The 25,090-nt window shown below is 34.8% G+C and overlaps 1 protein-coding gene across 1 annotated transcript; it reads left to right on the top strand.

Moving 5' to 3' along the window:
• The first annotated feature begins 2,787 nt into the window (after positions 1-2,787).
• On the top strand, positions 2,788-25,090 carry LOC18051646 (glutamate receptor 1.3). Its single transcript, XM_024190906.1, has 6 exons — positions 2,788-4,038; positions 4,151-4,391; positions 4,543-4,925; positions 5,020-5,158; positions 24,459-24,600; positions 24,706-25,090. The coding sequence occupies exons 1-6, from the start codon at positions 2,788-2,790 to the stop codon at positions 25,088-25,090; spliced, it is 2,541 nt and encodes an 846-aa protein (XP_024046674.1).

Genomic DNA, 25,090 nt, shown 5'->3' with positions numbered 1-25,090 from the left:
AAGGTTATATAAATAAAGGAAATTAAAAATGTTACAAAAATTTGAGTTTGTTTAATTTTACACTCCACGGTAGTGTTTACTTTCTGGAGTAGGAGTGTGGAGTGTGGATTCCTCATACTTCAGTGTTTATTTATTTTAAAAAATGGGGAGTGAGAGTGAAAATCCGTGGGTTCTACCCAATTTTGGAGTGGGGAGTGGGATTCCCACTCCCATGGGGAGGTGGGAGTGGGAATCCACTGCCCCATGGGGAGGTGGGAGTGGGAATCCACTCCCCCCTCTTCCCATTTTATCCCTATAATTAAATAAATAAATAATATTTAATAAAATAAATAATATCATATTTATTAAAAATAATAATTATATCATATTTATTTTATTAAATTTAATAAAATAAAAATAAATAAATATTATATTTAAATTAATAATATTAAACATTAATTTTAATAAATATTAATTAATTATTTAATTAATAATAATAAATATTTTATTCTAAAAAATATTAATTTTGTACTATATTATCAATAATAATATTTCATTTGTGTTGCTATTATTAATAATTTTTATTCACATAATTTAAATTAAAATTAATAAAAAATTATGATTTACATAATTAAGAATATTAGTAATTATTATTAATTTAGAAATATAATAAAATATTTATTTTATTTTCCAAATACTTTTTATTAATTTTTTAATTACAAATTATAATTCTGTACATAAGGATAAAATTGTAATTTAAAATAATTTACTCCCAATCCAAGACAAAATAAACAAATAATTAGAATTCTGATTGACAATTCATACTTTCATTTAGTCTAATCCACACTCCTAATCCACATCCTACTCTCACTCCCACTCCACACTCTTAATCCAAGGATTCCCACTCCTCAGGATTCCTACTTCAATCCAAAAAGTAATCGCAGCATATGTATATTTTATATCACTTCCCCATCCAAACTTATTGAGGCTGTAGTGGATCACGTCACATAGTATTTTAATGAATGGAAAACTTTAAAATAAAAAAAAAATAAACATAAAGATTAAAAGAATTATTATTTTTATAATAACAACTAAAAATGCCATCACCACAACAATGAAACTGATTGGGGACCGCACAACGGCTAGTGTGGAATAATCACTGGCGCCGAAATTGCAGGGGAAGAAGTGGAGACCTTGAAAACTTGTTTATAACTGACTATAGGCAAGTACATGTCCTGGTGTGTGCGTGTGTATAAAAGAAATTATTAGGTTCCCGCATTTTATTACGAATAATGATTTGATACTGAGTTTAAGGTTTTAGCGAACATTAAATCAATAATTATTAGGTAACAGAAAAAATAAAATAAAAATAAATATTTATTATCGATTCAATACTCAACAAAAATTTAACATAACACTGAATCCGAGTATTTCTACTACCCCATCAAACAATAACCACAGTTTTCGATGTTTCTTTGTTTTCTGACTTAGAAATAAAAGTTAAAGTTAATAATTATTAATTAATTTTCATCCTATGTTATTTCAGTCAATCTTGAATTTTCACAAGTTCTGCCGAGATTATAATTTTGATGTGATAACTTACAAAGCCGAGCTTCTTTCATCACCGTTTCGAAATTCTTTATAATTTTGTTAAGTACAAAGTAATGTACAATTAAATTGAAAAGAGTACAAAGAAGAAAATTATTAGAAATATCTTTATCCATCTGTGTAATTTCAATTAATGCTAAAGCTTTAAGTATCTGAACGGAGTTGCTCCATTCACATGTAGAATAGAGTTTGACCGTTACTCCACTGGACGGCAGCTATAGCTACAGTTGTTCTATGCGACACAACCTAACTTCCCGGCTCATCCTTGACTTGTTTTCGTCATTATTTAGAAAGACAATAATCAATGCTGCAAGTCTTAACAAACTATGGAATAATTAACACATTCAAAGGTCTTTAATTACTTTTCTTCTGTCAAAGTCTAGTATAGACTAATGTTACATATTTTCTTTCGAGTCAAGTTTAGCATGCGGGTCAGACTGACCAACTATTAAGGCCGCACTATGCGGGTCAAGTGGTCAAGTGATTTGACCAGCATAAATTAAGAGCATGTTCGGGAACTACGGTTTCACTGATAATTAAGGGCTGATGGAGCTTAAGGGGAGAAAGCAAGCCTTTTTTTCATCTTTAATCTTGCTTCTTATTCATCTCTGTCCATCGTGTTCAGAACATAAAAAAGTCAAGAATTACACAAGTTTAAATGCAGATGAAGTACATGTTGGAGTCATCCTTGATATGCGATCATGGGCAGGGAAGATCAGCAATAGCTGCATTTCCATGGCCATATCTGATTTTTATGCTCTAAATACTCACTACAAAACGAGGCTAGTTCTCCACTCGAGAGATTCTAAGGGAGACCCACTTCATGCTTTAACTACAGGTAATGTTATTTTTCTTTTACCAAAAAAAAAAATAAAAAATTAAGAATAGGTAAAGTCTAAATTAAACTTTTTTAACCAAAGAAAGTTGTTTGGGAATTATTTAGTTAAACTCCTAGTCTCCTACAGCATAGTATTGGACTGGCGTATATGAAATTTTATGTTACAACCATAAACATGTCATTAGAACCTTATAATACCGATACACAAGCCTGTACTTATTTTATCTTAATCTTATGGAACAAGATCTATGTGGTAGGCATACAACTATATATTATTGTTGCCATTGAAGTTGGATCTATTTTCAAGTGCAGTTTTGAATCTCATGCAAAATGTAGACTTGCAAGCAATCATTTGCACAGAAATGACGCCAACTGGAGCACACATTTTGGCAGAGATAGGATCCAAAGCTAAAATTCCTGTCATTTCTCTCTATGCAACTCTACCTAATTCTTTGACCTCGTATTCAATTCAAATTGATCAAGATGATGAAGCTTCTCAATCTCAAGCCAAAGGCATAGCTGATCTTCTCAGAGTCTTCAAATGGAAACACGTCATTCTCATCTATGAGGATAACACTTGGGGGAGTGATAATATTATTCCGTATCTGTTTGATTCCCTACACGATAATGATATTGATATTGCCCGAAGAATCACCATTTCAATGTCATCAAATACCGATGATCAAGTCATCGAAAAGCTTTCAATGCTCAAGAGTTCAGAAACAAAAGTGTTTGTGGTGCATATGTCGCATGCTCTTGCATCTCATCTATTTTTGAATGCTAAGAAGCTAGGAATGATGAGTAAAGGGTATTCATGGATCGTAACAGCTTCAACTATGAATTTCCTGCATTCAATGGACTCATCGGTTGTTGAGTCCAGCATGCAAGGGGTTCTGGGTTTCAAACGCTATGTTCCAGCATCGAAGCAGCTTCGCAACTTCACCCTAAAGTGGAAAAGGGAAATGTACCTTAATAATCAAAATGCTGAGGTATCTGAATTAGATGTACATGGGATTCTTGCATATGATACTGTTTGGGCTCTGGCAAAAGCATCAGAAAAGCTGAAAACTGAGATTTCTAATGAAACTTGTTATTATAAGCAGATACTAAACAGCAGATTCACAGGTTTAAGCGGTGATTTCCAACTAATTAACGGGAAACTAACTTCATCAAGAGCATTTGAAATTGTAAATGTGATAGGCAAAACCGTAAAAATAGTGGGGTTTTGGACTCCAACCACTAGAATCACTAAGGAAATGAATTCATCGGTATTCATAAACAAGATGGATAATATTTCGTCAAGTTCACCGAATGGTGAACTTGAAGCCATTATATGGCCTGGAGGATCTGTAGCCTTTCCAGTAGGTAGTGGCAAGATTAATAAGTTAAGGATTGGGGTACCAGTGAACGGACATATCGAATTTGTTCATGTGGTTCGGGATCCTCAATCTGTCAATGCAACTTTAATTGTCAAAGGCTTCTGCGTAGACGTCTTCAAGGCAGCCATTGACTCCTTAACATTTGAAGTACCTTACGAGTTCATTCCTTTTGAGGATCCTAATGGACGAATGCCTGGATCTTATAATGATCTTATCGATCAGGTTTATTTTCAGGTACGTGAGCGTCACATTATATATATATATAATTAGTACAAATTATAATTTACATCTAATTTTATTTTACACATGCTTGTACGTGTTGATCATGATTTAATTGATAAACTAGAAATTTGATGCTGTGGTGGGAGAGACAACAATTACTGCCAACAGATCTTTGTACGTTGATTTCACATTGCCATACACGGACATGGGCATTGGAATGATAGTCCCAACTGATCGGAACAACAATATGTGGATTTTCTTGAAGCCACTTAAACCAAATCTTTGGCTAACCACCGCCGCTTTATTTGTCTTGACCGGCTTCGTTGTATGGATCATTGAACGTCCAATCAACGATGAATTTCAAGGTTCGCGGGCGCATCAATTTGGGATGATATTTTGGTATTCATTCTCAACGCTGGTATTTTCCCAGAGTAAGTAAATACCTATATGTTACATTAGATATATATTACAGAAATTGATTACTATGTAAATGGACATTGAGTTTTTATTTTGCAGGGGAAAAGCTATTAAGCAACTGGTCAAAGTTTGTAGTGATCGTGTGGGTATTTGTGGTGCTAATATTGACCTCAAGCTACACGGCAACTTTAACCTCTATGTTAACCGTTCAACAGATTAAGTTGGCCTCAAGGGACAATATAGGATCTCAACTAGGCTCATTTGTTCCTGGAGCTCTAAGCAACTTAAATTTTAAAGATTCAAGGCTTAAGAAATACAATTCTGCTGAGGAGTTTGCTAATGCTCTATCCAAGGGAAGTAAGAATGGTGGCATTTCTGCCATTATTGATGAAATACCGTACATCAAGGCCTTCCTCGCCAAGTATTCAGCCGATTACACCATGATTGCACCCAATTATACTACCACCAGTGGTTTTGGCTTTGTAAGTATCTTCTTTACCGTATATATACCTCATACAGATTAGATTATGCAAAAGCAATTTTATGTGAAACTGATTTTATTATATATTATTCCAGGTTTTTCAGAAGGGTTCACCATTGGTCCATGATATATCAAGGGCTATTGCAAAGTTAAGAGAAGAAGGGACTCTTAGGAAGATTGAAATTGAATGGTTTAATGACCAACAATCAAGTTTTATGCACGTTGATTCCACAAGTAATAATCCATCCAGTCTAAGCCTAACTAACTTCGGTGGTTTATTTCTTATTACAGGGATCTCCTCAACTCTAGCTCTCGTCGCATTCTTAGTTTCTTCAATTCACAAAAAAAGACCCTTTTGAAAAAAAAATGGAGAATTGAAGAAAATAGTACGTCGTTATAATTGTCAATAATAGGGAATTGAAAAAAATAGAATTGTAATTTGTCAATAAGATAAAGAAATTAATGTAGGGCATTCATTTTCAATTGCATTATATTAATTCGTTACCCTTTTTGCAAGATCGAATATTTGTGTATGTTTTTGAGATCCTCCATCACACATGGCCTTTTCAAATATTAATAATCCATCTCAGGGTACTGAAAATATGTTCCTTCATTAATTTATTGAGTTATATATTTTGAAGCAGAAATTATTTTGAACCCACTAAGCTTTACTAGCTAAAATAAATTATTGGCGCCGCAGAAGTCTGAAATGAGCATTTTCAGAAAATATTTTGGCCGGGAAAAACGGAAACTGAATGTCCCGCAGCGGCTTGTGCGGAATGAATCATTGCAAGGGAAGAAGTTAAGACCTTGAATTGAACACTCGTTTATAAATAAATTAATATAGCTGCCAGCATGACTTATGACTACTAATTAATAACAAAATAATTTATTTCTACAATATCAAAAGTTTCTCTGTGCTCCCATCTAATTAAATATGTCCAACTCACACCAACAAAGTGTTGGCTCCACTGGCAATGGAGTTCCCTTAAGTGGTTTGACTGGGTTTGCTCCCTAATTCGAGTCGCAGGGAAGTCGCCTTTGTTGGGAAAACCTGTACCTCTTTGTTTGAGCGGAAACTTTTAATCTGAGTTGTTGTACGGACTCAGAGGTGTCTCTCACAGTTGGGACTCTCTCCAAGATATCTCGTGGTCAAAACCAAAAAAAAAAAAAATATGTCCAACTCACAAACAGATTGACTTTATGTCCAAATTTATATTGACCCCCCTAGACCCGACATTTATTTTATTTGACCGCTACTGTCAAAGGACCATTTCGTACGTTTAAAACTTCAAGTCAAATTTCTTCATTCTTTTCATTAATATATGCTGGCCGTTATACAAAAATTCTTTATTATATATAGTGCATATTATATTGTAAGTGCTGCCAATAGCTTAAATAATTTTGAAGAAAATTATAGAAAAATTACTTGAATTTTTTTATCCATAAATATAAAGAATGCTTCATAATTTCTTTATTTCTTTTACTATGCTTCATAATTTCTTTATTTCTTTTACTAACACAAAACTTCAAAGTTCCTTCTTTTTTTTTTAATGGAAGATACATCAATATTAAGAATGCTTTATAATTACTTTATTTATTTGCTAAAACAAACTTCAGAATTCCTTCCTTTTCAATTGACACAAGCATCAGATACATTAATATCAAATACTATGTACTTGTAGAACATGGGAGAGTCACCCATAAGGTTGTCGATGGGCTGACCAGGCCTGGAAGTAACTGTCACTTGATCGTTACCAAGTCTTGAACACGTAAAATTGATGATGAGTAAAAATAAAGAGATATACTTGAGTCTATCTCCTTACGAGTTTTCTCCGAAAACTAGTAAGGATGAAAGAGAAAATAGAGTTGTCATGACTCATTAAGCCACTTCTGTTTGTGAGTAGTTTCTTTAGTTCACTAACCTTTTGCTGCAATAGATTGGTAGACTTGCATTGAAAGTTTTTTAAGTGTACAACTGCCTAGAAGACAGAATTTTAAAGTGTTTGTGTGATGTATAATTTTCTTACTTAAATATGGTAGAATTTATTTTAAGCAATAAGCTCCCTTAATTATAATAATAATAATATAATATAATATAAAATATTTAATTAATGATGACATAAGAAATGATGACATAAGTGATGATGTAAAAGAAGTTTGTAAAGATTAATAAGAATTCTAGAATTTAGTAAAATATTTATGAAGGATAATCTCATTTTTACTTAGATATTTAATAAGATGACATAATTAATGACATAAGTAATGACATAAGTGATGATGTAAGAGAAAGTTGTAGAGAAAGATAAGAATTCTAGAATTTTGTAAGGTATATATGAAGGATAATCTCAACCAATAATCAAGAGTTATGGTGGCAAAATCCTATCCATCTATTAACCTTAAGAAATCCTATAAATACCCCCTACCACCTCTCATTTTCAATGCAACCTAGAAATTTTATTCTCTTCTATTCTAAGTCATAATAACAAGAGTAAAGAAATCCTTAACTTAGAAAGGTCTAAAGAAGTCAAGATCAAGAAGTAAGTAACACTTCAATTGAAATGTAAGGACAAAATTCTTTTTATAGTTAACTTCAGTTTTAACTATTCCTTTATGTTGTGATGGCTATTATAATGTGATTAGTTATAATCTAAATTCTTATATGGTCGACTATGCCGCCTAATATATGATACTTAATTATGTTATGGTCGACTCTCCCGCCTAATCTGTGATACTTAAATTATATTTAATTATATTATGGTTGGCTATGCTGCTTATATTAAAGAATGTTGTTCTTAAATAGTGTCGTGTATTGATTCTGTTATGCATCTAGGAGCTTCAAATGTTATGACATAAGTTGCATTGGATACATGCATATCATGGATTACATTATGAAGAAGATGTTTTAGAAAATGAATTTATCAAAACTAGGTGGTTGTACTATCAGGTGGCAAAGTTCTAAGGAGGATAAACTCTCAAAGCTAAGTAAAAAGAAATCTTTTGGAGACGACGATACGTAACGCCCAAAAGATCAACTAATGAGGCCCAAGAGCATATTGTTTAAAAGAGTAAAAGTGTCAACCTTGTAGTACAACATACCTAGGGCCCTAATGAAGTTGTTTTGTATTTTCTAAGCTTCTTTCAAAAGCATAGTATGATAATCCATATGCATAATAAGTTATACATGCATCCAAGTGTTATCTTACTGGGCATTAGCTCATAAAGTCCTTACATTGCAAGTAACGATGAGTATGGCAAGCTGGCGCCAAGTCCTAACCAAGACGAAGTGCATATGGGCATAACAGACCTTGGGATTTTATGATGGGCTCGGCTTTGTTTCAATAAAAAAAAAAAAGCATCTTAGTTTTATGTAATAATAAAGTTTTTATACTAAGAAGTTTTTGTATGACTCTTACGAAGATATATGGATTTCGTACAAGAAGTGTAAAGAGATAGTAAAGCATGAATGGAAGTATGTGGGTTGCTGGAGTAAAAATAACCCAATTGAAATGTTCAAGAGGAAACCTAAAGAGTCTTTGACTGGATTAAAAATATAGAGCAACAACGAATTTAATAAAAGAGAAAAGAAGTTTAAACGACTTATTTATAAAGTAAAAGAAATAAAAGATATGTATAGCCATTTTGGCAATGGAGACAAGATTCAAAAATAGAAAATTAGATTGATAATATTCTATTAGATGAAGAAATATTTTGGAAGCAAAGATCAAAGACAAATTGGCTGAGAGATGGGGATAAGAATAAGAAGTTTTTTCACTCAAAAGCTTCTACACGGAAGAGAAAAAAGGAATATGCGGCCTTGAGGATGACAATGGAAAATGATTTGAGGATGTTGAGGAAGTGGAATAGATGTTTTCTGAGTATTTTCATTGTTCAATTGAATGCAACATTAGTAGATTTGACAGCAAATGTTACAAGGGAAATAGGAAGTTACATGGATAAACCATTTACGGCGAAGGAAATAATAGATGCCTTGGCTCAAATGTGCCCCACGAAAGCACTTGGTCCAGATGGTCTCCCAGTAGTTTTTCTGTCAGAAACATTTGAGTTCAGTCAATGAGGGAGTTGCCACAACGTGACTGGACATTCTAGACGAGAAAGGTAACCGAACTCCCATGAACCATCTTACATTGTTCTAATACCAAAAAGTATAAAAGTCTAGAAAAATGATTGATTTCAGACTAATTAGCCTCTGAATGTTATTCATGGAATTATTGCTAAAACAATGGCTAATAGACTTGACCAAATTTTTAACAATCTCATCTCTTCAACTGAAAGTGTTTTTGTTCCTAATAGACTCATTACAGATAATGTAATTATACAATATGAATGCCTTAACAAGATTAGATAGAATAGAGGAAAAAGAAAGGTTCTAGCAGCTCTAAAGCTAGACATAAGTAAAACTTATTACAGAATTGAGTGGAGGTGTGTAAAATATGTAATACAAAAGTTGGGATTCTTATAAAATGGATGAAGTTGATCATGAATTGCTTATCTACAACAAGTTTTTTAGTGTTAATTAATGGAGTGGCTGAAGTCTTATTCAATGAAATGGCTAAAGTCTCATTCATCCTCAGTAAGGATTGAGACAGGGGTGCCTTCTTTCTCTATACTTATTCATCATGTGTGCAGAAGTTTTCTCAAACTTATTGGTGCAAGTGACACATCTCAAAAATGTTATTACTCCCAAGTATAATAGTGTCGAGTTATAATATAACTCGGTAAGTCCGGAGTCAAATCATAGGGAATTTAAAATCTATTAGTCAATTTGTTAAAAAAAATTAATTGCAAGAAAAGAAATTACTAGGAATCAATCTAAAAATATGCTAAGTTTACGGGATCCACTCTTGGATTTCAAATTACAGTTATAACAACTCTCTTATATTTGTATTTTGCATTCATTTCACCATTTAGTTATTATGCCATTTAATTTTTAACTGACTTAAAGTGTGATAAATATAGGACCAAATACTTAATATGCCACAACTATATTAAAGTATTGACATTATATCAAAATACCATATAAATATGAAGTCATCTACATCTATAAATTAACCTAACATAAAAGAAATTGGTAAGAAAGAAAAATACAACAAATAAAATTTTAAGACTCATTTGAGAGAGTAATTAATTCAATAATTCAAATTCTTGAGCTTCACCTTTCACCTCAACTTAAAAAATTAGTCAATCATACTGAGAAACAAAACACTCATTTTATTTAACAGACTTTTGAAATAAATTACAAGGATATTGATTACACCAGAAAACAAGAAAAGAAAGAAAGAAAGAGTTCCTCAGCTTCACTCCATTCTCTCCGCAACTCCCCTGCTCCCCCCTCATGCTTGCATCCTCCTTTTTTATTTTATTAATATTTATTTGATTTTATTTATTTTATTTTTATAATATATATGTACATTGAGAAGTGTGATGGTTGTTGTGCAAATTTTAATGTACTCGCAAGCGCACGAATCTATTGTAGTATAGACTAATGGTGACGAGTGTCGATCCCACGAGTATGTGGATTTTAATTATATATAGAATTAATTTTGTAAATGGGTAGTTGGATTTATGGTGGAAATGATTTGGAATATGCTAATACTTAAATTAAAATGGCGAGAATAAATTCTAAAATTGGAATTGCAATGGAGAGAATAAATTGAAGAGAAAATCTATTAAATTGACGTACTTGGGTATCTGGATCTGTATCAACATGCATCATGGGCTAAATAATCCGTATTAATGCCAATTAAATCATGAGGGGGGAATCCACACCTCATGAACCACGCTCTAATCAATATGGTGCTAAGGGCTTACCGTGCCAAATAATAATAACCTTATACTAGAGAGCCGGTGTAACCAAGGCGGTATCTAGACAAGACTATTATTATTTGTCGACGAAAAGTCAAAACATCCACAAAAATTAGAGGGGAAGAGAAAATAAATTTACCAAATTAAGCCCATGACACATGTTGAGACTTCACCTTCAACCCAAGCTTGAAAGAAAATTAGCCACTCATAGTTGAACTAGGGGCAAAATGAGAATTTATTAAAATACGAAGAAAATACAAGATGGAGAGGGAATTACAGAAAATGGATCCCAAAAATGGATTCAGAGATATCAAATTAGGGGGGAGAGGCCCCCTTTTTATAGATACATGGAGTAAATCATGGCCATCGGATTAAAAACAGTTTGGACGCTCAGGATTGCGCCACGTCATCAGTCAACAGTCCACGGTTTGACCACGCGGATGAACAGTAACACGGTTTGACCCGGATGAACAGTAACGCGGTTTGACCCGGATGAACAGTAACGCGGTTTGGTTGAAAATAATCCTGTGTGATGCATGCACCGTACGCGAGATTTTTCGTCCACTGATATGCTGCCACGTCACCATCAACAGTACATAAGAATTTTAGTCCAACAGGATCGTGACACCTCATCAGTCAATGCCACATCATCGGTCAATGCCACGTCATCATCCGTCTATGTGAACAGTGTCGTGAACAGTAACGTATACAGTACCGTACATGTGAATAGTGCCATTTTTCCTTTTATGCTCCTCCTAAGGTTTTTGACCGTCCTGAGTTCAAAAGTGATGTCCGTTTTGCCGTCTGATTTCTCCTTTATTGTGAAATGACTATAATGCCCCTAAAATACATAAAATACTTAATTAAAATAAAACACATGTAATTAAATCACAAGAAGGTTAAATACATAAAAGTAAGGGTTGTTAGTAAGACTTGAAATGTAAAATGACGGTTTTCTCCTTTATAAATATGCATTTTCTAACACTCAACACACCCCCCAACCAGCTTATTGCTAGTCCCTAGCAAATAAAGCGAAAACAAAATTCAAATTCAAAATATTGTTTTTTTTTTAAATAGAAACACTCGTATTTATTCCGTCAGATTAATGATAGCAATCAAATAAAAGTATAAGCATTATCTCCAGTCTAAAGCAACATCACACCCACATCAACCATCCACATGAATTAGCCCAGTAGACTTTGTTATAGCTACTTTCAAGAATGACATGTCAAACCCCAAAATCTCACTGGAAGTAGTGACACTCTCACAAATAAATTAAACCCAATAAAAATAGTCACTCCAATGAATGGTAATTGAGAGAGAAAATAATAAAGAAGTGATATCACATGCTCTCACCAAGATGAAATAAATATGCCCTCAGCTTAGAAATAATACGATCTCAAGTCAAATAAAATGTAAGTCAACCCACTTTATTTATCTTTTTTTTTTTTAATTATGCACCACTACATCTTTTTAGCCCATATAACTAGCTTCTACTTCAAACTATAGTTCCCTAAAATCAAGAAGGACTTTTATTAGGACGAAACGTAGGCTAGGGACATGGCTAACAAAGAAGGAAAATAAGGAAAACAAAGTGTATGTTTGAGAAAAATGCAGAGAATTTATTTTTTTTTTGGAAGTTGAAAGGTGGATTTCACCTATTTTTATTCTTTTGAAACAACAACTTTTGTTTTTGTTTTTGTTTTTGTTTTTTTTGCTTTTATTTGGCATAACTTCACTGAACAAAATAATTATTTACATTTTCTCAAACATAAATAGGTGATGGAACTTATAAGATATCGGGTAATACTCCAAATCGGAGTGGGTCAAGATGATAAGTTGACAAAGAAAATGTTTTTTTTTTTTAAACGCTCAAAAGGGTTAACTATGGATATTAAATAAAAGGGATGGCTTGAAAGGCTCAAACGGATCAAAGATGGCCTCTCCATCGTCTTTTAGGGCTCTAAATAATCTTCCATATCTACTAGTTAGATGGGCCTCCAAATGTAGCAACACACTCTTTTTTCTTTTTCTTTTTTCTTTTTTTTTATTTTACAATTTTTTTTTTAAGGGTTAACTCAAAAGTAATTTAGAGATTGTGTATAAAATAATAAACTGCTAAGCTGTATAAAGAGTGGGCAAAAGGGTTATTCTCCAAGAAAAATAATAGGCTCAAAAACTCACTTGGTACTTATTATGACATGTTCATTCCTTCAAGCAACTCACATTTGTCTCCGACATCAACATGTAAAGTAGCAAACATAGCGTAACATCACTTAAGACCAAAGATAATACAAATACTAAAATTTGAAATTAATCATGTCATCCAATGTTAAAACAAATCACACATTTTTTTTTTTAAACATCATTCTATCCCCCAACCTATTCTAAACATGAAAGGAAAATATGCATGCAGAAATGTGAAAATGATGCATAAAAATTAATTAGAAAAGTTACACGTAAAATGATAGAAAACGAAAATGATTTTTTTTTTTTTTAAAAAAAGATGCGTTTCTAGAGGAACTACACTCCATATTCAGCCATCTTCGACTCAAAAGTTGGAAAATGTATATTTATAGAGGAGAGATTAAAGAAGAAAAATAAACATAAACACATAATAAAGAAAAAGAAAATGTCTGAAATTTTTTTTTTTTTTATAAATGATGAAGATGCGTTTCTAGAGTCACTACACTCCATATTCAGCCATCTTCAACACGAAAAGTTAGCAACAGTTAGTTTCTACAACAAAAATTAGTAAAAACTTAACCAAAATTCCACAATTGTCGACTATTCCCTCCCCCCAACCAGAACGAAACATTGTCCTCAATGTTTGAAAGGAAAGAAGTAGAGTTTAGAAGACATCACCTGGGTGGTGCAACACAGAAGAAAATATTTATAGGCGGAGAGTTAAATCTAATTTGTACTTCTTATTGCTGCTACTGTTACCATCATTATTTGGACGCTCCAACACGAAGGTCCAGGGGTCTGGCTCCGGTCTATAAGCTTGTAACAGATCAAGTAGCTCATTAGCAGTGTGAGCACAAATAAAAAGTTTTTTCACATTAGCGGGAATAAAATAGTTTTTTATTGCATGGTTAAGAAATGCGATAAAGCCATCATAAAAGTTATTGACATTTAACAAACCGATGGGTTTTTGGTGGATGTGCAGATGGGCCCAAGATGCTAGCGTGATAAGTGCCTCTAGTGTTGCAAGATCTCCTGGAAGGAAAATAAATGCATCAGCATGATTAAGCATTTCAGTTATTCTTTCTTGCATACCTGAGACGACTAACTCTTCTCCAGTTGATGAGTCAGACGAACTGCCCAATGGTTTTAAGACTCTTGGGATGATGCCTAACACTTGACTTCCTCTGATAAAAGCTGCTTCTGAGACCATTTTTGATAATCCTCGGTTACCTCCTCCATACACCAAGTGTAATTTTCTCTCTGCTATACGTCGACCAAGATCGATGGCTGCCTCAACGAACTCTTTATGTTTGCCATATGTAAATCCAGAAAGCACACAAATGTTCTTGAATTGTCTATTGGGAGTAGCTGCCATTGCGATACTTCTCAAAAATAATTTGTGAGTGCTTGACAAAAGATATCACATTTAAGAGTCTTGGTGATAGTGGGTCATGGTTGTGTATGAGGTAATATGTCAGTGTCAAATAACGCGTAAAGCACGTGGCTCGCAAGTCAAAAAGAAAACAGTAAAAAGAAAAAAGCAAACAATAATAAAATTATTAAAGACAATAATGCAAACAATAAGACAATAGTGAAATAAAATAACAATAAAGTAAAAGGATATTTACAGGTAGTTGCGACTGTGGCTCACATCTTCCTCTGGTTTTACGTCCAGAAACGGCTTGAACGCCCTCTATGGGTCGAGGATAGGCTTCCTATCCAGTTTTCTTATAAACTGGCAAACAGGGTCGTTTATAGTCAGATTCCCGAGACTATATCGTGCATGCTCTTTCTGGAATAATGGCCATAACTGGAGAATCGCTCCTTGCACATATCCACTGGAATGCGTTTCAAGAGACAAAAGGATATCATCCAATGACTCCTTATTCAAGCCATCCCTAATGAATTGAATCTTATCTTCCCTGTTATCAGACACCATTCCTAAAGAACATGAGTTTTTATGGCAACTCATTCTGGCACACTTATGACAAGCAACAGAAATTCTTCGAGCTCGTCGTTTTCTTGCATAATTTCCTTTACCACAACCAGGCATGTATGCAATAAATTTTGGAGGTAACTCACCTGCCGATCGTACTTTAGCCTCGATTAACCAACGGATGTCAGCAGGTATGTTATTCCTCATGAGTAATCGCATGCGTTCGGACCGAGCTTTATAGATCGTAAGGAGGGCATTCTGAGGAAGTGAAGGGAATCGCTTGTGAAGCTTCGCTAGAATCTCATTTCTGTCCATACTTTCGCCTCAGAATATCAGTTATTATGGGAAACTGAAGTAACCGACTTGATTGTCACGGAGTACCGTTATCCGCCACTTTACCGGGGTAACAAACTAAAGCACACAAATAGAAAAACAAATTAAAACACACAAAGAAAATTAAAATCGTCCTCTTATTGAATTTACCTCAAGCTCCAACTGGATATCGTAAACACTTCTCTCAATGTCTCTGAGTTGGCGTTCTAAACCCTCAACATAGGCTACTAACTCTGGTGGTTGTAGAGCCCAAATGCGTTGTGTTTTACAAAATTGAATCTGCCTTTTGAGATGAGTTTTGACACGTTGAAGTGGTTTAAGAATGTTCAGGAGGAACGGTCTAAGTATGAGACTCATGATTAACAATGATAAGAGAAAACTTAATGGTAAAATAAACACACTTATGCAAAAACAATTTCAATTAGCAAAAGAATAATAATAAAAAGAAAGAAAGAAAAATCAAATCAACGAAAAGAAAAAAAAATCAATTCAAATTTGGTGGGTCACTCAAATTTATTTCGGTGTCTTCTTCATGTGGTTGGTACTCTAGATATGGCTTTAATCTTTGACCATTAACTTTAAACGTGACACCATTCTTTGGGTCTTTAATTTCAATTGCCCCATGTGGAAAAACAGTATGAACAATAAATGGGCCAGACCAACGAGAGCGTAACTTACCTGGGAATAGGTGCAACCGAGAATTGAATAAAAGCACTTTCTGACCTGGAGTGAACGATTTTCTCATAATTTGCTTATCATGGAAGACTTTCATTCGTTGCTTGTAAATCTTGGCATTTTCGTACGCGTCATTGCGAATTTCTTCAAGTTCTGCCAGCTGTAATCTTCTTTCTGAGCTGGCTTGCTGCATGTCAAAATTGAATTTCTTGATGGCCCAATATGCACGATGCTCAAGTTCCACAGGTAGGTGGCAAGCTTTTCCATACACTAGCCTGTAGGGTGACATCCCAATCGGGGTCTTGAAAGCCGTTCTATATGCCCATAATGCATCATCAAGTCTTAATGACCAATCTTTCCTGTCTGGCCTCACCGTCTTTTCTAATATGTGCTTTATTTCTCGATTGGAGATCTCAACTTGGCCACTGGTTTGCGGATGATACGGAGTTGCCACTTTGTGTGTGATTGAATACTTTGTCAAAAGAGCTTTGAATGCTTTGTTACAAAAGTGGGCACCACCATCACTGATTATCGCTCGTGGGAATCCAAAGCGTGAAACAATGTTGCTTTTCAAAAATGCTATCACCACCTTGTGATCATTGGTCCTACATGGAATTGCTTCTACCCATTTCGATACGTAGTCAACAGCAACCAATATGTATTGATGGCCAAAAGACGGGGGAAAGGGTCCCATGAAGTTGATACCCCATACGTCAAAAATCTCAACCACTAAAATTGGATTTAGTGGCATCATGTTCCTTCGTGTAATGCTCCCCATTCGTTGACACCTATCACATGAAGAACAGAAAGTGTAAGCGTCTCGAAATATAGATGGCCAATAGAAACCACATTGTAAAACTTTAGTCGCTGTTTTCTTAGCGCTGAAATGGCCTCCACAAGCTTGTTCATGGCAGAATGAAAGGATATTCTGAATTTCACTTTATGGGACACATCGTCTAACAATTTGACCCGCACAATACTTGAACAAATACGGGTCATCCCAAAAGAAATTCTTTATTTCTGCAAAGAATTTAGCCTTGTCTTGCTTGGTCCAATGCTCTGGAAGTTTACCTGTAACAAGATAATTAACTATATCAGCATACCAAGGTAATACTTCCACATTCATTAATTGTTCATCTGGAAATGACTCATTCAATGGTAATAATTCTATAATTGTGTTAAAATGGAGACGAGAGAGGTGGTCCGCCACAACATTTTCTGTCCCTTTTTTATCTTTGAATTCCAAGTCAAATTCCTGCAAAAGTAACACCCAACGAATTAGTCTGGCTTTTGCATCTTTCTTTGTGAGAAGATATTTAAGAGCAGCATGATCCATGAATATAATTATTTTACAACTAATGAGATATGATCGAAATTTTTCCAATGCAAACACTACTGCTAGCATTTCTTTTTCAGTAGTTGAATAGTTCAACTGTGCATCATTCAATGTCATACTAGCATAATAAATAACATGCGGAATTCGATCAATTCTTTGTCCTAATACTGCTCCTACTGCATAGTCAGATGCATCACACATGAGTTCAAATGGTAAGCTCCAGTTCGGGGCCTGAATGATGGGTGATGATGTCAACAACTGTTTTAATTTTTCAAACGCCATAAGACATGAATCATTAAAGATAAAAGGTACATCCTTAGCAAGTAAATTGCATAAGTGTCTAGAAACTTTGCTAAAATCTTTAATGAAACGTCTATAGAAACCAGCATGCCCAAGGAAAGATCTTACTTCTCTGACTGTTTTGGGTGGAGGAAGATTAGAAATGAGATCCACCTTGGCTTTGTCAACCTCAATACCTTTGCTCGAAATGATGTGACCGAGAACAATACCTTGTTTTACCATAAAATGGCATTTCTCCCAATTTAAGATCAAGTTCTTCTCGATACATCTCTGTAGAACTAGTGTTAGATGATGTAAACATTGATCAAATGAGTCACCAAAGACAGAAAAATCATCCATAAAGACTTCAAGGAATCGTTCAACCATATCAGAAAAAATGCTCAACATGCATCGTTGAAATGTAGCAGGTGTATTACATAAACTAAATGGCATTCTCCTATATGCAAATGTGCCAAAAGGGCAAGTGAAAGTAGTTTTCTCTTGATCTTTTGGTGCTATGGGAATTTGATTATATCCTGAGTAGCCATCTAGAAAGCAATAAAATTCATGGCCTGCTAATCTATCAAGCATTTGATCGATAAATGGTAAAGGAAAATGGTCTTTACGTGTGACAGAATTCAACTTTCTATAATCAATGCATACACGCCATCCTGTAGTTACTCTAGTGGGTATCAATTCATTATCAGCATTCGTAACTACTGTGACTCCTGACTTTTTGGGGACAACTTGTACAGGACTGACCCATGAACTATCAGAAATGGGGTAAATGATACCTGCATCTAATAGCTTAAGGACTTCTGTTCTAACAACTTCTTTCATGTTAGGATTTAACCGACGTTGCATCTCCCTAGTAGTTTTAGTATTTTCATCAAGGTGAATATAATGCATGCAGTCTACTGGGTTTATACCTTTTATGTCTGTTATGGTCCATCCTAATGCTCCTTTGTGCTCTTTTAAAACATCCAACAACTTACCTTTTTGTTCATCATTGAGGGATGATGAGATGATTACCGGCAGCGTACTTTCTTTTCCTAAAAATGCATATTCCAAAGTGTTGGGCAATGGTTTGAGCTCGAGTTTCGGTGGTGATTCTGATGATGGAATGAGTTGCTTCTCTGATGGTGCTAGTTGTTCAACTCTTGACTTCCATTTATTAGTATCCATAGATGGTGCTGAGTCAAGCAGGGCGTTGACCTCATCAACCGATCTGTCAATATCAAAATCAAAACCAAAGTGAGTTAAACATGTTTGTAAAGGATCATCACTAAGGTTTGAAACAAAAGTATCATCAACTAATGCTTCAATTAAATCCACATCAACAATTCCATCATCTGCACTGTGAGGTTGTTTGGCAATGTTGAAGATGTTCAGCTCCATAGTCATGTTGCCGAAAGACAACTGCATATTTCCAGTCCTGCATTGAATGTGAGCATCCGCAGTTGCCAAGAAAGGTCGGCCTAGAATAATGGGGATGTGCTTCCTTGAATCCTGTATTGGTTGAGTGTCAATTACAATGAAATCAACAGGAAAATAAAACTTGTCTACCTGGATAAGCACGTCCTCCGCAATACCACGAGGTATTTTTGTGGACCGATCTGCAAGTTGTAACACCACTGGAGTTGGGTGTAATTCTCCAAGTCCAAGTTTCACGAATACAGAGTAAGGCAAAAGATTTACACTAGCTCCTAAATCCAACAAAGCATTCTCAATTGTGTGGTTCCCTATACTACATGAGATAGTGGGGGAGCCTGGGTCTTTGCATTTTAAAGGAATTTTATGTTGGAGTATAGAACTAACGTTTTCTGTTAAAAATGCCTTCTTTTGAACATGCATATTTCTCTTTTTAGTACAAAGGTCTTTAAGAAACTTGGCATAAGATGGAACTTGTTTAATAGCATCAAGTAAAGGGATGTTAACACTTACCTGTTTGAAGATTTCGAGAATCTCACCTGTGGATTTTCCCTTCTTGCCTTTAGCTAACCTCTGGGGAAATGGAGCTTTCGGAACATATTCTCGTGGGTTGGTTTCTTCTTTCTCCTCCGGTGGTGAGTCCTCAACACTCACAGGAACAATTTGATTTTCTTTTGTCACCGGCATCTCCACTTTGTTGTCGACTTCTTTTCCTTTTCGCAAGGTCATTACTGCTTTGACCTCTCCATGCTGCTGTGGTGAACTGGTACTTACTTCATGCACTCCTTTAGGATTAGGTACTGGTTGACTTGGAAACTTGCCTTTCTCAACAGTCATTGCCAAGGTCTGAACTGAAGAAGCAAGTTGTCCCACCATCTTCTCGAGGCTTGAAACTGATTGAGCTTGTGAGTTGAAGCCTGCTCTCAACTCATTTCGTAGTCCATCAATGGTGCGGTTCTGTTGCTCAATCGTGGAGTGAGTACGATTCTTAAGATTCTGGAATGAATCCTCCCATGGTCTAGGCTGAGAGTAATTCTGGTTCTGATTGTATGGTCTAAATGGTGGCTGAGAGGCTTGAGAAATTTGAGGAATTGGTTGCATTGGTGGAGCTGGAGCTGCTGGTCCATTCTGTTGGAGTCCTTGAGACCATGAAAAATTGGGGTGGTCTCTCCATCCAGGGTTATATGTGTTGGAGTATGGGTTGTAATTTGATGGCTTTCTCATTACACCTATGGCATTGGCTTGATCTGAGTATGAGTCATGGTCATGTGGTTCTGTTGATTTAGCAGTCGATAACGATGCTATTTGTCGAGCAAGACCTTCAACCATCTCCTTGACTTCTTTGATTCCCGAAGTTGACTCGCCAATTTGAACCTCATTTACTCCTTTAATTCTTCTAGTATTCCTGAGTGATCGACTCCGTTGTTGGGAATTATCCGCTTGTCGCTGAAAGAATTCCCAAATCTCGGATGCACTTTTTGACATTAGCTCTCCTCCACTTGTCGCCATTAGCCATTCTTGCACATTCGGCAATAATCCCTCCAAAAAGTATTGGCATTGGTGCCATTTCTCGTACCCATGATGTGGACACTTCAAGAGTAGCCCATTGAATCGCTCCCAAGTTTCGAAAAATTGCTCGTCTTCTCTCTGGGTAAACTCTGAGATTTCCCTGCGAATAGCATTGGTTTTATGCACTGGGAAATATTTATTCAAAAATTTTGTAACCATTTGTTCCCATGATGCAATGCTATTAGCAGGCAATGTATTAAGCCATGAACGAGCTCTATCCTTTAAAGAAAATGAGAATAGTCTAAGTTTAACATCATCGTCTGAAAAATTTTCATATTTAAAAGTTTGACAAATAGCATGAAAATCATTCAGATGATTATATGGGTCCTCATTTTCTAAGCCATAGAATGTGGGGAGACAATTTAGCACACTAGGTTTTAGTTCAAAGCTCCTAGCAGCTACATTTGGGTATCTTATGCATGATGTGCTCAAATTAGCTAAGGGACTGAAGTAATCCTTAAATGGCCTCTCCTGTGGTTGCAAATCCATTTTATTTTTAATTTGTTTGTGTGTGCGAAGTGTTCTTTCTAGTTCAAGGTCTATAGGTTCAAGATTAGGTAATAATGACCTACGACCATGCATGCAAAACAAATAAAATAAAAATAAAGATAGGAACAAAACAAGTAAAAATAAAGAAGAGGGAGAAATTACAATACTAACCTTATTGCGCTATTATAACCTTACTAAAAAAAATCCACAAAAAACAAATACGTGAAATAAATTAACTAAAAATTAAATTAATAAAATTAAAAAAAAATTACAAAGAAAAATAAATTGAAAATTAAATCACAGAATTTTAAAGAAGAGAAAAAGAAAAGAAATACTAACCTTTAAATGTAGATTCACTTTTTTTCTTTTTCTTTTTTTAATTAAAAAAAATAGAAGAAAACAAATAAAAGAAATTATTAAAAAAAATTTTAATTCTATGAATTAAAATTACTTACCTCCCCGGCAACGGCGCCAAAAACTTGTTGTGCAAATTTTAATGTACTCGCAAGCGCACGAATCTATTGTAGTATAGACTAATGGTGACGAGTGTCGATCCCACGAGGAGGTGGATTTTAATTATATATAGAATTAATTTTGTAAATGGGTAGTTTGATTTATGGTGGAAATGATTTGGAATATGCTAATACTTAAATTAAAATGGCGAGAATAAATTCTAAAATTGGAATTGCAATGGAGAGAATAAATTGAAGAGAAAATCTATTAAATTGACGTACTTGGGTATCTGGATCTGTATCAACATGCATCATGGGCTAAATAATCCGTATTAATGCCAATTAAATCATGAGGGGGGAATCCACACCTCATGAACCACGCTCTAATCAATATGGTGCTAAGGGCTTACCGTGCCAAATAATAATAACCTTATACTAGAGAGCCGGTGTAACCAAGGCGGTATCTAGACAAGACTATTATTATTTGTCGACGAAAAGTCAAAACATCCACAAAAATTAGAGGGGAAGAGAAAATAAATTTACCAAATTAAGCCCATGACACATGTTGAGACTTCACCTTCAACCCAAGCTTGAAAGAAAATTAGCCACTCATAGTTGAACTAGGGGCAAAATGAGAATTTATTAAAATACGAAGAAAATACAAGATGGAGAGGGAATTACAGAAAATGGATCCCAAAAATGGATTCAGAGATATCAAATTAGGGGGGAGAGGCCCCCTTTCGCCACGTCATCAGTCAACAGTCCACGGTTTGACCACGCGGATGAACAGTAACACGGTTTGACCCGGATGAACAGTAACGCGGTTTGACCCGGATGAACAGTAACGCGGTTTGACCCGGATGAACAGTAACGCGGTTTGACCCGGATGAACAGTAACGCGGTTTGGTTGAAAATAATCCTGTGTGATGCATGCACCGTACGCGAGATTTTTCGTCCACTGATATGCTGCCACGTCACCATCAACAGTACATAAGAATTTTAGTCCAACAGGATCGTGACACCTCATCAGTCAATGCCACATCATCGGTCAATGCCACGTCATCATCCGTCTATGTGAACAGTGTCGTGAACAGTAACGTATACAGTACCGTACATGTGAATAGTGCCATTTTTTCTTTTATGCTCCTCCTAAGGTTTTTGACCGTCCTGAGTTCAAAAGTGATGTCCGTTTTGCCGTCTGATTTCTCCTTTATTGTGAAATGACTATAATGCCCCTAAAATACATAAAATACTTAATTAAAATAAAACACATGTAATTAAATCACAAGAAGGTTAAATACATAAAAGTAAGGGTTGTTAGTAAGACTTGAAATGTAAAATGACGGTTTTTTCCTTTATAAATATGCATTTTCTAACACTCAACAATGGTTAGGTTGCAAAATGTCCACCTGACCATTACGACCATCTTTCACCTTTTTTAAAAAATATATTTTTTATTAATTACATCTGCTCAATAATGCATTCCAAATGGCTCCGGTAATTCTTCTTTGTTCTCGCTTTCGGTTCCAACTCCTCTTTATTCTTGAAATATACTTAAAATATAAGATTAAAATAAAATTAACATATTACAAATTAATTTAACATAAAAATATATATTTGTGGAGTGTTAAGATAATTTAAGAATAGTAAGTGCATTAATCGACACAATAAGTGAAAAATTAATAATTTTATCCTTATTAATGAACACCTTTTAGTGTCAATCAACAAGCAAAAAATCAAAACCTTATTCTTGGTTTGGGGTTCGGCTAAATTATTTCAGTCGCTTACCTTCTTTTTGCAGATGAAAAATTGGTAATTATAAGAGCTTCTAGCATCAATTGCAAAAATTTAAAGAGCATTTTTTATTGCTACGTCGTAGCTTTAGGGCATGTGATCAATTATGAAAAGTCTTCCATGTTTTTCAACACCAATAAAAGCCAAAACCATATGGAGGAAACCAAGAGCATCTTTGATTTGAATGTTGTCTCCAAACATGTGAAATACCTTGGTTTACCATCCAAAAAAATCAGCTTCTTCAATGACATAAAGCTGAGAGTTTTGAGCTAGCTATGTATCTAGGAAAGCACATATTTTTCAAATGGGGGAAAAGAAGTTCTAGTCAAAGCTGTTGCACAAGCAGTGTTTGTCTATACAATAAGTGTTTTTAAAATTCCTTAAAGCCTATGTGACGATATCGAAAAGGCTATTGCAAGGTTTTAGTGGAGTTCTTCTAGAGCATATAAAAACATACAGTGGACAAGATATGAAAGATTGTGCCATGCCAAGACAAAGGAAGCTTTAAGATTAGAGTATTTTTCTAGTTTCAACCAAGTCTTATTTGCCAAGCAGGGTGGAGAATTTTGTATATTCCTAAATCTTTAATAGCAAAAATTTTTAAAGCAAAATGCTTCAAACACATTAGTTTTATGGATGCAAAGTTGGGGTCAAATCTCTCATTTGTTTGGAAAGCATATTATGGGGTACACAAGTGCTTCACAAAGGTCTAAAGTGGACAATATACAATAAGAGTCAGGTGCTAGTTTATAATAGCAATTGGATCTAAAAACATGAGCTTTTTAGACTTGCTCTTCATCCAAACTTGCCTATTGATGTTGTAGTTGCTAACCTTATTGATGATAAACATTAGTAGAAGAAAGATATGATTGTCTAGCATTTTTCGAAGGAAGTTTTAGAGAGGATATTAAGGATTCCACTCACAAAAAACCTCGCAGCAAGATCTTCTCATATGGCATTTTGACAAGTGTGGAATCTCCTTTGTTAAAAGCAATTATTAGCTGGCTGTAAAGCTTAAATTTCCAGATAATCTAAGTTATTCAGATAGCACTCGAAATGGGAGGCTATTTGGTCAAATGAAATCCCAAAAAAGGCAAAAGTTTTATGTAAAGAGCTACTCAGAATTGCTTACCGACAACTATCATATGTGAAAGAGAAAAACGGTGATAAATCATATTTACAAAAGATGTGGCAGTAAGAGTGAAGATGTTTTTCATGCTTTAATAGATTACAAGGCTACTAGAAAGGTATGGAAATTCACGAAGTTTCATGAGGAAGTAAAGCAGCTGGCTCACCAGGATTTGTTGAGTGTGCTCCTAGAATCAACTATGAGGAGAAAGAAGAAAGAGTTGGAATTGATACTTGCTGTGTGTTGGGCCATTTAAAACTTTGGAAATCGTTTTATTTTGGAAGGCAAACAAGAATACTCCCAATTATCAGCTGTAAAAGTAGTAGCTATTGTTCTATCTTAAAGGCAACTAAAAATCCCAAATGATCAAGCTATCTGGAGCCATGGTAGAAATAGACAACTGACATCAATTACACCCCAAAATGGTTGGCTCAAAGTGAATGTAGATGTTGCAGTCAAAGTTACATATCAAAAGGCAGGTTTAGAGGTGATCATTAGAAATTCCAGTGGCAAGATTGTTGCTGCAGTAGTTCAGAGAGTATCATATCAGGTAAATGTGGTGTGCATGAAGGTTGAAATTGTGTTGTTTGGTATTAAAACTACTCAACAAGTAGAATGTGTTCCAATGATAGTTGAATCAGACTCAACAGAAGTGGTGGATCTCTCTTTAAATAGGAAAGGTAGCAAGACTAAAATATCTTGGACAATTGCAGAATTCAAGCAAGTTTGA

The sequence above is a fragment of the Citrus clementina genome, unplaced genomic scaffold, assembly GCF_000493195.1.
Source record: "Citrus clementina cultivar Clemenules unplaced genomic scaffold, Citrus_clementina_v1.0 scaffold_2, whole genome shotgun sequence".
NCBI classification, from domain to species: Eukaryota; Viridiplantae; Streptophyta; class Magnoliopsida; order Sapindales; family Rutaceae; genus Citrus; species Citrus x clementina.
The sequence above is the reverse complement of the archived record's forward strand: the minus strand, read 5'-3'. Positions and strand labels throughout refer to the sequence as shown.